Raw genomic sequence first — 16,632 nt, forward strand, 5'->3', positions numbered from 1 at the left:
AAAAAAATGACGCAAAGAACAAATAATAAACATAATAAAATTTTATCATAGATCTTGTATCTTTTAAACTCCAATATATGCTGGATGGTGATAAAAAAATATTCATGACAATTACATTAAATTTTTATATTGTAGTAAATAAAAAATATTTATAAAATTATATTGAAAAAATTAAAGTGTGATTGTAATGAGTTAGAAAATAAAAAATAATTAGATAAAAATTATCGAAATAGTATTCTACATGATGAAAATAAACAAAAATACAAATATTAAAAAATTAACAAATGTGTGTCTTATCAACAATTTGGAGACTATTGGAAGGAGTTGCACAAAGAAAAACAAATGTATAATTAAGGGTATGATAAGACGAAAAATATCTTAGAGATCTAAGAAAACTTTTCAAATATCAACATATATACTCAATGGTTGAGAAATAACAAAAATTGTTTTAGCGAAATAAAAGAGTTCTTGAAATTAAATAAAAATTAATAATAATAAGTAAACTTTTTTTTTTATATTACCAAGTAAATGAAATGTTTATGCTATTAAACACTTAAATTAAGAGTATTAAACATTCTCATGTGAAAGGAAAATATACAATAAATAAAAATATTAAAAAATAATAGAAATATTCAAATGTTAGACATAATTTTTTTTTAATTGAGATACATCATTTTAACATAATTACATAAAGATTATGATAAGATAAAAAATATATTGGAGATGTGAATGAGTTTCATGACAAACCAAATATTTAGAAGAAATAAAAAATAAAAAGAATATATATATATATATATATATAGTTACTTTAATTAATTGTGAATATTTTAATAATTTAAACGAGGATGGAGATATGGCGAGGACGAGTATTATGGCAGGGATATATTCATCCCCATCCACATCCCCATACCCAATTGAAAAAATCGGAGATTCCCCATACCCATACCCAGTCAATGCGGAGATTTTCCGTCAAAACAGGGACAGGTTCGGACAATATCCACGAAAACGGGTTTATTTGCCATTTTTAGCGAGGAAAATATAAACTTTACCTCATATAAACCAATTCTTTCATGTATCATTCTTTAAATATTATAATATATACTTCCTTCATTCCCATCTTTCATTAATTATTAAAAAACAACTCTTCATCAAGGGTTTATATTCAAAAAAGAAAAAAAAATCTAAACTCAAGAAATAAAAAGTTGGAAATCTCTAACACAAATCTAAGAAATTTTAAGACAAAAAAACACAAAAATTAAATAAATATCCGGTTTATTTACATCACGCGTGACAAAAACGTGAATGTCACGTTTAAACCAATTGCCACGTCGTTAAAAAATTAGGAGAGAATATTTCCCTATACTAATAGAGTTAATCTCTATCCCCCTTCTAAATTCCATCGCTATATCTTGTAGGCTAAATCTTTCACACACAGAAGAAGGTAAATCCATCAAAACCGCATCTCATCTCATCAATCACTGTATTCAAGCAACACGAATCATGTCCACGTCACCGCTCAATTTCCCACTAGACACAGCCTCAAAAGTCACCGCCGACGGCTCCTCCGACTCCGGCAGCCTCAGCTTCAGCGACAGCGACCTCCCACTCAAGTCCAACTCAGCCATTCTCAAAGACGGAGGTGTCGGCAAAACCGGTTTCGACCTAGCCGACGGCACCGCTCGTTCCTCTTCCTTCACCTTCATTGTTTCAAATTTCAAAAAAGGAATTAGTGAAAGTTAAATTAAATTAGAAGCGTGTGGTAAAAAGGATACCGAGTTGGTGGTGATATCGAAGAGACTAGATCTCCGGCGGCGGCGATTGTGAGTGTGACGGCGGAGAAAATACTTTTGAGCGTGACTAGCGATCTGAGTGGGCGTTCGAGTCTTGACGAAGTTTCTAGAAATTCCTCTCCAATCACCTTTCCCGACGTTCTGTAATCCCAACAGGAACTGCCGGTGCTCCTCCTCCGTCCACGGAACCCCTAATTAATCCGTTAATCCAAACACAATCATCCATTCTCGATAACCAAACAAACACATCAACGAAAAATATTAATTAATCGATTAATTAATAGAATACCTCGCTTGCGCGTGCGACGGCAGAGGTGAACGACGTCGTCTGAGGCGTAGCCTGCATTGGGATGGTGCGGCGGAGGCGATTCAGAGTTTGGGGAGAGATTGTTCATGCTGGCACTCTTTCTGAAAACGGCGGGGTTGTTATCGGGTACGGTGAGGCGCACGCCGAAGAGCATGATCCCGTCTTTCTCCGCCGTACACATTTTGGGTTTGGTTTAGTTCATGCAAAAGACGATGAAGAGTGTTTGTGTTTTGTTTTTTGTAATAAAAGGAGTGAGATGAGACAGAAAACAAAGCGGGTGGATTTGTTTCTCCTCCTTCACGTGCTTATTTGTTAGATACTACTATACTCCCTGTCATTGGCCAATCTTATTTTCGAAAGGCTTAACAAATATTCTTTATTTTTTGTGCTGTATAAATATTCGTTAGAATAACAAAAAATAGAAATGTCATATTTTTATTGGATCTCGTATATCGTACTATATTTTATTTTCCATTCAAATAGAACAGATATAAAAGAAAGTGGCATTTTATAAAGTTAGTCTCTTTTAATATTTCTTGGCAATATATGAGTAATTTTGTAATTCTATAATTAGTTTACTATAATTTCTTTATTTATTGTTTTAGAAATAACTTTCTCATTTTATACTATTTATCTTTAAATGAAAACTGTATATTTCATTTTTTTTCTCACATTGTTTATTTTATTTTATGTCCTTTTTTGTAGCATTTATTTATTTCACTTTTTTTTTATCAGAGTTGCCTGTTATATATGTATGTCGGTAATCTATTCCAATAATTTTCCTTTCAATTCTACTCATTAGATTTGATTAGGTAAAACATTTTTAGTAAAAGAATGTGAAAATTAACTATGTTTTTAGTTTTTAAATTTTAATGTGAAATTGAATTTTTAAAATTTTGATATATTTTAGTTCTTAAATTTTTAAAATAAGTAAATATAGTTTTTTTAATCAAATTACGTTTAATCTTTTAACATGTCAAACACACTTCATACTAGTATTTGAATTATTTATATAGTTTAACCTGTTCCGTTTCAATATCTATTGAAAAATGTATTTGACATATAAATTTTTTTTAATGTAATTGGACTAAAAGGACTATCTACATATTCATTCATTTTTAAATTTTAGGGACCAAAATATATTAAAGTTTCGAACAAGAACGAATTTTAATTTCACATCAAAATTCAGATACTAAAAGCATATTTAACCCAAAATTTAAATTATTCTTCTCTAATATCTTTATTCGAGAATATTTTGTTGAAAATTCTAATATGAGTCTAAGTCTTATATTGAGTAAAAATGAGAAGGCAGAGCATTACATAAAGATGAAAACCTATAACCTTTAAAGTTTTTAGTTAAAAGTGATGTCAATCCATTATACGTGGATTGAACTCATATTTTATTGATATTGTATTTCTTAGTGATATTCTTTCAAAAGATCCAACATATTTAAATCTTAGAAATCTAATCCAATAAAAAATATCAGTTTTGATTTGTTTCGAACACTCTAACTTTTTCCAATTATTTCGTTTTTTCTATCTTTCATATTACTTTTCTTTCTATCTCTTACTAGTATGAAACTCGTGCATACGCACAAGTTTTTGTTGTTGTGTTGTTGATATTGTGGGTATTTTGTTTAAATATTATACATTATAATAGTAAAAAAATTAAATTAAAGTATTATTATTATTGGTATAATTTATGTGGAATTGTAAATATATTATTTAGATTTTGGTTAATTATGACAATATATTTTATTTTCTCATTATTTAAGACCATTGATTCATTATATATTGATATAATCCATATTTTACACAATACATATTTTATAATTATACTTAATTTATATTGAAATATTGAAATCATTTGAGAATAAATCTGAAGGGTGTGATTTTGGTGACAAGGTATAGTTATAAGGTGTTTTGTGAACATTTTTCCCGTACATATGTACATATTGTTGTTAAAATAAAATGTATGTATATTGTGAACTTTTGTCCCGTGCAAAAGTATTGTTCACATACAAATAATCAATTTAAAAGAAAAATGAAAATTAAGACTCGTGCTTATGGACAGGTCTTTTTCTTTCTAATTTAGAGTAAAAATGTTAATATAATTATTGTAACATTTATAAATTATTTATTCATGTATATACATATTTTATTATAATTATATATATAATATTTAAATAATATAATAAAAATTAAATATTTTATTTTTATTTTTATTTTAATGAATTAATTAAAAGTAAATAGTATTATTTTATTATTGTTTTTTATGCTAAAGTAATAGGTTATAAAAAATACTATTGATAATAATAATATTAAAAATAATAGTTAAATATTAAGATTAAAAAATAATATTTAAATATAAATTTATTTGTTTTACATTATAAAATTAACACAAATTAATTTTTAATAGGTAGTAAAATAATATTGTTATATGATTAAAATTTATAAGTAACTTTTTGTGTTAAATATTATATTAAAATAAGATGAGTGTGCACGATCATTGTTAAATGTAGAATGTAGGCATAATTAGGGATGACAAACATGCTCGTGCCCGCGGATATCCGCGGATAAAATCCACGATGGATAGTTAGTACTTGCGGGTATATATTATCCACGTGTAGCGGGTAGCGGGTATTTTAATACCCACTTATAAACGGGTCGGGTGTGGATATCATATTATCTGTACCCGCGGGTACCCGTTACCCACAAAAAAGTTAAAATTAAATTTTAATTTATAATTTATCAAGTTAAATTTAATTAAAATTAAAATTAGCAGTATATTTTATTATGTCAAATTTAATTATAATTTAATTTAATTTAATTTATATTTTATTTTTATAATTTTATATTAAACAATTTATAAAATATATATTTTTTAAATATTTGTGGGTATTGGATATCCACGGGTACCCGCGGATTTTAGAAATATCAGCGGATATTTTTTAAGCGGATACTCGGCGGGTAAACGGGCGGGTAGCGGGCGGATTTTTTTTTTGCGGGTCAGGTTGCGGGTAGGCACTATCCGTGTCCGACCCGACCCGTTGCCATCCCTAGGCATAATGTATAAAATGGTCCCGTAAGTAAATACAAACATGAAATTAATGTTAAAAGTTTTAAATGAAAATTCATGTAGATATAAATACATGTATATTATATTAGGTATAATTACTGATTTGGTCCCATAATTTTTTGGTTTAATTTAATTTGGTTCCTTTATTATTGGTTGATTCAAGTTAATACCTTAATTATTTAAAAGGGTTCAACTTGATCCTCTCCGTTAAGTTAGAATTAACCCCGTGTCCATACAAGACACTTGTCAAGTCACTGCCACGTTGAAAACAACTATTACAACTCTGCCATGTGTCATGTAAATTGCTACGTGGCACGACAATAACCTAACACGTGGCAATTTATAAATTTTTAGAAAAGAAAATTAAAAAAAATTAAAAAAACATTCACGGCTTGACACGTGTCTTGTAAGGACACGGTGTTAACTCCAACTTAAGGAAGATTACCAAATTGAATCCTAATAAATAATTAGGGTACTAAATTGAACCAACAAATAATAAGGGAACCAAATTGAACTAAATAAAAAAAATAGGGGATCAAATAAGTAATTATACCATTATATTAAAATGAAGGCTTAAATACATATTTGGTCCCTATTTTTGTCAAAATTATTCAATTTGGTCCCTATTTTCGTTGTTTGTTCAATTTGGTCCTCATTTTGGTAAAATCACATTCAATCGGGTCCTTTTGGCAAACAGAGTTAAAATTGTTAATGACACAGTGACACAGTGTAACTGTTTGGGTTACATGTCAATTTTTTGAATACATGATGACACACGTTGGCATAGTGTTTCGTTAAAAAAAAATGGGGAAAAAAGGTTGAATAAAGTAAAAAGTTAAAAACATGGTAAAGTGAAAAAAAATTAAAACGTCGAGAGCATTCAATTGAGGGTTTACTGCAGCGAGAAGCGAGAAGTGTCATTGAGTGAAGAACTGAAATTGTGCATTGGAGAGGTTGAGAGCATTCGAGAGGTCGAGAGATAGGGAAAAATTAGGGTTGGTGAGAAAGGGGAAAATTAGGGTTTTTGGGTGCATAATTGAAGATAACATCAGTTAGGGTTCGCGAAAACGTGGTAGGAGAGTGATTTGCGATTGAAGCTTCGACATTGCGCTTGGAGGTTGGCATTCGAGATTGGAGCGTCAACCAGGTTCAAGTTAGTATTGTTGAGTCCTCTTTGTGTTGTATTTTTCGTTTGTGGTGGGTTTGCGGTGGGTTTTATAGCTTTGTGGTTTAGTGTTTAAAAAGTTGTACTCTTTTGGTTGATTTCTGTACTGGCTTTTCGTTTGTGGTTGGTTTGCGGTGGATTTTACAGCTTTATGGTTTATTGTGTATTGTATTGTATTGTCGCTTTATGGATTTTACAGCTTTCACACTTAAGTCTATGGGTTATTTAGCTATTAAAGAATTATGGTATGTTGTAGATAGACGATTGCAGTTGTTGTATGATGATAATGGGTCCATTAATATGGTAAATGTTGCTAAGTGTATTGGAGAAGTCCACTTGTTTGTGGTTCATATTGTGTCAGAAGCAGTAGTTGTAGATGATGATATAGATAATAATTTGGAATATGCGATTGTTGAAGTTAATGCTGAGTTAGGACATGGAGGTTTGAGTAAGGTTGTCTTGGGGGATGAAGGTTTGGGGGGGTGAAGGTGGAGGTCTGAATGAGGGTGACTTGGGAGGTCGAGGTGAGAATGAGGATGATTTGGGAGGTGAGAATCAACCTTCCTTAGGAGGTGAAGATGAAGCTGAGTTGGGATTAGGAGGTGAGGCCGAAGCTGATTTGGGAGGTACATGTGCGGATGAGGCTGATTTGGGAGGTGTAGGTGAGGATAAAGCTGGAAATGGAGGTGAGGCTGACTTGGGTGGTGCATGTGGGGATGGAGTGTTTGAAAATGAGGTGGATATTGAGGCAGAGGTTCACAGTTGGGATGAATCGAAGACTGAAAATGAGGAATTTGTTGATATTCCTGTGAATGTAATGGGGGACAACAATAATTTTGATAATGATGTGGGTTATGTGGCAGTTGAAATGGGTATAAGTGAAGAAGAGAATCAAAGTGAAAGTGAACACAAGGTGAATGTGCGAAAAGACATCGATAGAGGGCTTTTTGATTATCAGTGGCTGTCAAATGAATTATTGAGTGGTGCAGAATCTGATTGTGAATCAGAGGATGATGATAACAATGGAGATGTTTTTGGGATGTTTGTGATGCCAAAATCCATGGCAGACTACAAGTGGGAAGTGGGTACATATTTCCTTGACAAGGAACACTTTAGAGATGCTGTTAGAACGTATTCAATTCATAGTGGAAGAAATATAAGATTTGTTAAAAATGATAAGCGTAGAATTAGGGTGAGATGTATGGGGGCCCAAGAAAACTGCCCCTGGTTAGCTTATTGTGCTTTGTTGACTTCCCATTATAACTGGAAATTAAGGAAAGTTGTTGATGTTCACACTTGCAGTAGAGAATTTACTATTGATATAATCAATTCTAAGTGGTTGAGTGGGACTTTGGAGACAGACCTGAGAGAAAATCCAAGTATAAAAAGCAATGAAATACATAACAAGGTTGTTAGAAAATGGAATACTAGAATGTCAATATCTATGGCTCGTAGGGCAAGAGCAATGGCAGTAGACCAAGTCCAAGGTTCATTTAAAGAACAATTTAGGAGAATTTATGATTACGCAAATGAGTTGCTGAAATCCAATCCTGGATTTACAATAAAATTGAAAGTGGAAGATGTGTAGGGTCAAGCCACATTCAAGAGGTTTTACACTTGTTTAAAAGCGTATAAAGATAGTTTTGTGTCGTGTAGACCAATAATTGGGTTGGATGGATGTTTTTTGAAAGGAAGGTATGGGGGTGAGTTATTAACTGTTGTTGGTCGAGATGGCAATGACCAAATGTTGCCACTATGCTATGCGCTTGTTGAAGTAGAAAACAAAGAGACATGGACTTGGTTTATGGAGCTATTGATTGAAGACTTAGGTGGGCCAGAAGTATGTCAGTCCATCACTTTCATGTCAGACCAACAAAAGGTAAATTCCATTACTGATTTAATTAATATTTTAAAGTGTTTGCAATATGCTTATGGACTTATATATTTCACTTTTTGCTTTTGACAAGGACTTATGCATGCTATACAAGAGCTATTACCTGGAGTAGAACAAAGATTCTGCATGCACCATTTGTACGCCAATTTTAGGAAAAAATTTGGTGCGAAGAAATTAAAGAATTTAATGTGGCAGGCTACTGTAAGTACATATCCCCAAGCTTTGGAAAGAGAAATGAGAAATATCAAAGAAGTCAATCTTGAGGCTTGCAAATATCTTATAGCAATTCCACCAAGGTTTGTGTTTATTATCCATATTCACAATACTGTTAGACACTGTGATGATGCTAACCTTTGTGTGACACTTTCATTTTCAGATTTTGGTCCAGATCTAGGTTCACAAGTCAAGCCATCTGTGACACTCTGGTAAACAACATGAGCGAAGCCTTCAACAGTGTGATAATTGATGCAAGGACTAAACCAATTATATCAATGCTAGAGGACATCAAAATTTATTTAATGAAGAGGTGGGCCAAAAATCGGAAGAAGGTGAAAGCTTTTAAAGGTTCAATCTGCCTAAGGATTAGAACTAGGCTGCGAGAAGAATCAGCCTTAACAAAGAACTGGATTCCAAGGTATTTAAATAGGCATTTTCACACAATTAATATTAATCATTTAGCCTTATTGCTAACTTGTTATGCTTTGATAGTTGGTCAGGAGAAAAGATTTTTGAAGTCAAGCACATTTCACTTATTTGGAGAGAAGTACAAAGTCAACATTGACACACAAGAATGCACATGTAGGAAATGGATGCTCAGTGGTATTCCTTGTTGCCATGCACTTGCTGCAATGAGGTTTTTAAATTTGAATGTCGAGGAGTTCATACCACATTGGTTCAGAATTTGCACGTATGAAGAAACATACCACTCCATAATCTATCCAGTCAATGGGCAGTTGCTGTGGGAGAGGACTTGCTATAATGATGTGCACCCCCCTCAAAAGGAGATTACTTGGGAGGCCAAAGAAAAAGAGGAGATTGGAACAGTGGGAGTTAAAGAAAAATGATACAAAATTGAGGAAAGGTGACCATCAAAAGAGATGTAGGGTGTGCCGTGAAATGGGACATAACAGAAGTAATTATCCACAACTCCCTCAACAAACACAGCCTACAAAGCAACCACCCCCCCCATCAAGTCAGCAGTCCACACAAACAACATAACCTACATAACAACAACCACCACCATCAAGTCAGCAGTCCACACAACCAACACAACCTTCACAGCAAGCACATAAGTCTCAATACAGATTGGGCAACCAAGCACAAGGCGAAAATTGCAGATTCGAAGACCACCAACTTGAAGATCATTTTCTGTGTTTTAAATAGGCCTACTTAGGAGACCACTTTTGATGTACTTAGGCCTCTTTTGGTGTAATTTTGTAGTAATTGGTACTATGTTTTGTTAACTTCTTTTGTCCAGCACTTCGCTTTTGTTTAACATCTAAATTGCATGAGTTTAACAGATTCTGATTGCAATTAAATGAATATTGGTCTCCAATATTGGAGTTGTGATTGCCATTTGGACTTGTGTGATTGACAGGTTGTGTATGTTCAATATGGATTGAATTATATTTTGCTATATTTTGCACTTCTGATTGGAAGGTTGTCCTATAAAACAGGGACTGTATTCAACATTTTAAACTTAAAATAGGGACCAAATTGAACATTTTAAACTTAAAATAGGGACTAAATTGAACATTTTAAACGAAAATAGGGACTTAAATGAACCTTTTTAATCCAGAGTTGGGATCGAATTAAACAACTTAAACGAACATAAAGATTCATTCATGTAGAACAAAATACACATTACTCAACCCTGCTTCATCAACAACACAAATAACATTCATAACTTCATTCATAAATTACAATGCAGAGCCACTGGTTTTTTACATTCATAACTTCAACACCCAAAAAACATCATCCTCACCTAAACACATTGAATTTTTAACATTACTGGCACCATGACTATAAAGATTACAACAACAACAATAACTAATTATAAGAAAAATTGAATCGTTTTCTTCATAGCCCTCACAGAAATCTCCAATTCAGAAATTTCCAGTTCAGAAATCTTCATCCTTTGCTGGGCTATAATACCATCCCTTTCATAATATAATTCTTCATCACACCACTTGAAGTAGTTACACCACACATTATCACTGGAAGCAGCACTCTTGAACTTAGAACAACCCCAAAATTGTCTACCATTATTCTTCAAAGTTCTTGCCACTCGAAGCACTACAACTTCTCCACATTTGCAAATGGGGATTAAACCCATACCCTTGGAACCACAAATATGAGACCCACTGCAACTTAGTTGCCCCCAACTATTACAACAAGAGGAGGAAGACGAATGGTGACGAGACATACCTCTCAAACGCGAATTTCGAATCACCAACTGGATTGTGCACAAGATTCTTCCCTAACTGGATTGGCCACAGTTTTGCTTCAAACCTCTCAAACCCTAATTTCTTCCCCAAATCAATTTCACTAACTTTTAAACTTACAACGGGCATAAAATTTCACTGTGCCAATGTCACTGCCAAAATTTTGACACGTAACCCAAACAGTTACATCGTGTCACTATACCGTTAACAATTTTAACTCTGTTTGCCAAAAGGACTCGATTGAATGCGATTTTACCAAAATGAGGACCAAATTGAACAAACAACGAAAATAGAGACCAAATGGAATAATTTTGACCAAAATAGGGACCAAATGTGTATTTAAGCCTAAAATGAAATATGTATGTTGTGAACATATTGTATAATGGTCCCGTATAAAATAAATACAACATGAAATTGATGTTAAAAATTGTAAATAGAAACACATGTAAATATAAACACATGTATGTTATATTTTATATTAAAATGAGATGTGTACACAAATCGTTGTTATAGTAAAATGTAAGCGTATTGTGTAAGATGGTCCCGTACAAAATAAATAGAACATGAAATTGATGTTAAAACTTTTAAATGAAAATACATGTAGATATAAATAGGTGTATGTTATACTAAAATGAGATGTGTATACATGGGTATACATATTATGTAATATGGTCCCGTACAAAATAAATATAACATAAAATTGATGTTAAACCTTTTAAATAGAAACACATGTATATTTTATTAAAATGAAATAGGTATGCACGATTGTTATTTTTCTTTTTTTACATTTTAATTTTTTTTACTAAGTAAATTAATATATATTTTTATTACATTTAAATAAATAATTTTATTATATAATTATGTATAATTGTAGATATAGTATTTAGATCAAGATTTTAAAAATATAAAAAAAATTAATCATTTTTATTGTTATTATAAATAGATTTGTGAATATTAATTAATTAACTTGATTAACTTTTATATATATATATATATATATATATATATATATATATATATATATATATATATATATATATATATATATATATATATATATATATATATATATATATATATATATAATGGTCTAGACCATATTGTGTGCTTACATACTCAGTGTTCTTTTTGTTAAATTTTTTATTTTTTAAGAAAATAATATAAAATATATTTTGATTTTTTTTTATTAATAATATATATGTAATAAAAGTCTCGTGTTTAAAGAAAATTGTAATAGTTATTAAAATTTAAAATAATCTACGATATACAAATATAATAAAAGTAATTAATTGTATCTTTCTTCTTAAAAATTTAAACTACAGTAAAAACATATATGTAATCAAAATATTGAAACTAAATAAAATTATGAAATTAAAAATATATCTATATATGTAACTGTAATAAAAATATTTAATTATATTTTTAATATTAACTGTAGTAAAAATATATCCATAATAAAAATAATGAAATTAAGTAAAACTTAATACTTATTAAAATAAAAAATTATCTAGTATATACAAATCCCAATAAACAACAAATGAATAATAGTTTTGTATAATAAATAGATTGAATATCAAAATGAAAAGTTTAATCTTTTAAGAAAATAATTAAATAATTATATCATTATACTAAAATACTTATATAGTTAATTATTATTAATAATATTATTAAATTTTTTATCGTATAAATGTATTTATTTTATTATTATTATTTTTTATTATTAAGTTATGGATTTGTATTATATATAGTATATCTATATACTAAGGAAAAAAAAGGCATGATAATGTAATAAAAGTTAGTAATTTAATTATCATATATTAAGATGTACTAAAAAACATTTTTATACATAGATTAATGAGTTTAGTTGACAGATAAAATGAAATAAATGGAATACTGAAATGACATGCATAATTCACTTTTCTTTTCTGCTATTGTTATTAAGGTGCTTCTGCCAACACAAACTGATATACGATAAGACGTTTCAGTGTCACTCCTTTTTACATTAATTCAACTTCTGTTACCACTCCATTCCAAATCATAATAAACTGGTTACATGTGCATGTTATGCAGCGTTTCCTTTTAGAGTTTGGACTTTATTTTTATATAATTTAATATAATTTATATTTTATAAATCGTGATAGCTCGTGTGGTGTTGGTTACAAAACATTAAATTAAAACATAAGAATGAACTGAATAAAAAGAATTAACATTAAAAATTATAATAGATCGAGGTACACCAGACAGAAATCGAAACACCACAAACAGGGACTTCAACATAACATCACAACTCAGCTAAAGGCTTAATTTGTCACATAAAGCTAAGGGAAGGGTTCTACCATTTTAAGAACATACACAACATTGGAACAATACCATTTGATGTCCCATTTGTGCCACGGATGTAACTACCTGTGGCACGAATATTGTGAACAGAAACACCAATTCCACTAGCTGATTTGCTAATGATAGCACACTCCTTCAAAGTGTTATATATTCCCTCTATACTATCATCTTTCATGCACACAAGGAAGCAACTACTCAACTGCCAAAGCACATGAGCAGATCCAAATAAATGAGAGCTAGGATTATCAAATATCAAACTGCATGCTTACAGAAAGAGGAAGAATTGGAGATAAAGAGCATTAACATATACTGTACCTGTGGTCTAGGTGTTCCCGCATTGAAAAGAGTTGGAGATGCATGAGTGAACCACCGTTGAGACATCAAGTGGTAAGTTTTGACAGTAGAGTCAATGTCTTCCTTATGAATTCCAACAATAACCCTCGTCAACATGTGTTGTGGTCTTTCCACAATCTTACCTTGAACCTTTAAGAGGTAGGACCTCTCAAGGGTTTTGAAATCAGAATAATCGTAGTCAAAGTCCTTATCATAGATGTTGACAAAAGAAGAAGATTGATTAAAAGATTTTGATGATGATAAAGATGCTGAAGAAAACACTTGAAGATATTGAAGACAATATAGTTTATGTTTAAAGATTCTTATTGTAATAGATTTAAACTTTTTCTAGTTAGGTGCAAAATTATTAGAACAACAGCCAGCTCGCAACTCCTCTGAGACAAACTCATTTTTCGCAAAAAATCAGTATGGTAATTGATTACCAACTTATAATAATCGATAACCAACTCAAAAAATTATATTTTTCAAAACCCACTTAAGATAATCGATTAACACTACAAAACTTTGTTTTCGAAAATCACTAGAATAATCGATTATCTTAAGTGGTAATCGATTATCCTTGGCAGTTTCAGTTAAACTCTTCATTTCTAACTCAGTCTGCGAAAATCTTTTTAAATAGAACTCAGTTTCCAAACTTCAAACTACCTTTTTAAGATTCAGAGTTCTTGTGTTGTGACTGGAAAGTGTTGCTCTGTGAGATTCTTAAAAATAGCTTTGAAAAGCCTAGTGTGAGTGAGTGATAACTTTTTCTAAGTAAAGTTCTTAGAAGATTGAGTGTTGTGTTGTTGTTAGGAAAGCTGGTTATCCTCTGTGTGATTCAGGGGGAGCTTTTGTTCATCTCTTGTGGTTGTTCAAGAGAGGTGTTTTATAATCCTTACTCTTTTATAATATATTGTAATCTGATTATTATAGTGATTGAGTTAATCTCTTTATTTAAGAGATTAACAACTGGATGTAGGGTCTTTTGATCTGAACCAGTATAAATATCAATGTGCATCTTCCTCCCTTAACCTCTTTATTTATCTGCACTTGGATTTAAAGTAACTGTTATTTTAAGTTAATCAATTAAATTTTGAGAAAAAGTTTTAAAACCTGTCAAGACTTATAAAAATCCAATTAAGCCCCCTCTTGGTTTTTGACCCTTGTTTAGTCATTCTGCTGCGCGATACCAACAATAGATTATTTCAAAGTCCAATCGAGCAACATTCTGAAGCATAACAGAAAACAACACAAACGTGAAAATCCTATCATACCAAAACATTAAATTCAAAGTATGTAAAAATGATAAAAGGCCACCTTTGGAACTCTATGTGATTTCATCCAAGATCTTCTCCTCCTCAAGCAACAACTTTTGCAATTTTGGAATATTGTCCTCGAGTTTTAGTATCAAATTAGTTCATTCCTTGCTTTATTTCATAAAGGCTTCAATTTTGGATGAATTGAAGCTTTCTCTTGCCATTTTAACAGAGACAACTTGTTCAACAACTAAGTTGTATATAGTATCCTGCGATGCCTACAATCATTATGAGAAATCTAGGGTAAAAACTGTAATATTTGAAGGAAGTAAAATTATAGTAGATTCATTGGTATCAGTCCTGCACCCACTGCCTTAAACAAACAATAATTTAAAATGAAACATAACAACATTAGGAAAAATCACAACCATAATCCAACAACATAAAAGCAAGAAATCATAAACATAACTAAAGGCATAAAATAGATAAACGTAGAGATGTCAACCTTAAGCCACACACATGGCAACTAAAAAATAGTTTTCCAATAAAAGTCTGATTTATTTGGTAAGAACTTACTAGTGGACCACTTGCTATATAACGTAAACCAATAGATTCCCCATATTCTTTCCAGAGGGCAAACTTCTCAGAGGTAACGTCCAACTTCTGCAGCTATAAATATTACTTGAGATGGTTTCGAGAGGGTATTCATCATCATTTGGTCATCCAGGGAAACAACTATTTCCCACATTCGTTTCACAAGTTTGAGAAAAGGAGTGTCCTTGTTTGAGAATTACAGAAAAAGAAAAATCACTGAAAACTTACGTTATTCTGAATGGAAGTTGATTGTATCATTGTATGTAACTTATAGAAAGGTAAGAGGTGTTTTCTACATCGTGGAGTTTGGCAACCACAAGCAGAAGTTCGAGCCAAGACATGCAAACCTGTCAAGTTGTCATCACCTCTGGCATAGGCTAGCGTGTCCTTCTCCTTTACCATTTTCAGGGCTAAATCTACAAGATATTCCAACTTCTGTGGTTTGTAAATTCTAATGACACCATTAAAATTAACATAACAATATTCATGCAAGATTATATGAAGAAAAAATGCTTATCGTAGAGGCCACAATTTATAGAAAGAAAGAAAAGTGTGGTCCAATCGAGCTCTTCAAATATGTGTTTGGTTTTAGGGAAGAGATGCCATGCCATTTCAGTTCTTCCTTGTAAAACAGCCAAGTGAAAAGGAGTGAAATATCCTTCATCCCTGATTGTTGGCAAGGATTCATTTTTTTCTCTCCATCCTGTAGAAACACAGAAGTAGGACAGTTATTAGTCCCAAGATAGTGTGTGATGGATGGTACACTTGGTGCAGATTGATGCAATGAAAATCAAAATTTCATCTATAAATATACTTGGCATTCATATTAATGGTAGATCCAAACCCAATTAAACACAAATAATAAATACTCTCACCATCAGGAAAAGTATACTACAATGTGAATCTGCATTGTAGTGTAAATTATAGGTGAAACTCTAACTTTGATTATTAGATTAAAAAACATTCCAACCTGATTATTACATTTAAAAATAGTCCTGAAGGTCTATGCACTCTATGACATTCAAGAAAAATAAATCTCACCTTTTTATTGCTTTGGAATTGACAATCTTAATAGGAAATACCAATACCTAAAATTTTTGCATTCAGTCCTACACCATAAAAAATCCTCATCAGAAGACTAAAACCCCCATAAAAGCATAAGGTTAAGAAGACACTCGTAAAGGCATAAAATATCATAATAAACATATTAGTGGTTTAATAAAAAAGTTAAAACTGAAATATAAAAGACACATGCATACATCACAGTTATGGGTTAGAATAAATACTTACTTGATTAGGAGACTTCTCACATATATTGTTCAGAGCTTCAAATACTGATTGGGTTTGTGATAATAATAAAATTACTTGAAAGCTTTAACCTTTCTTCAACCTTTCTACAGAAGGGAGTAAAACCATGACATGAGTAACTC

At 31.2% G+C, this 16,632-nt stretch overlaps 1 protein-coding gene across 1 annotated transcript; it reads right to left on the bottom strand.

Annotated features, from left to right (window-relative positions):
* Positions 1-1,255: 1,255 nt before the first annotated feature.
* LOC114179181 (transcription factor MYB1R1-like) lies at positions 1,256-2,428 on the bottom strand. Its single transcript, XM_028065420.1, has 3 exons — positions 2,080-2,428; positions 1,773-1,981; positions 1,256-1,697 (listed from the first exon to the last, which is right to left on the bottom strand). The coding sequence occupies exons 1-3, from the start codon at positions 2,276-2,278 to the stop codon at positions 1,485-1,487; spliced, it is 621 nt and encodes a 206-aa protein (XP_027921221.1). The 5' UTR covers positions 2,279-2,428; the 3' UTR covers positions 1,256-1,484.
* Positions 2,429-16,632: the final 14,204 nt, after the last annotated feature.

The sequence above is a fragment of the Vigna unguiculata genome, chromosome 3, assembly GCF_004118075.2.
Source record: "Vigna unguiculata cultivar IT97K-499-35 chromosome 3, ASM411807v1, whole genome shotgun sequence".
In the NCBI taxonomy this organism is placed as follows: Eukaryota; Viridiplantae; Streptophyta; class Magnoliopsida; order Fabales; family Fabaceae; genus Vigna; species Vigna unguiculata.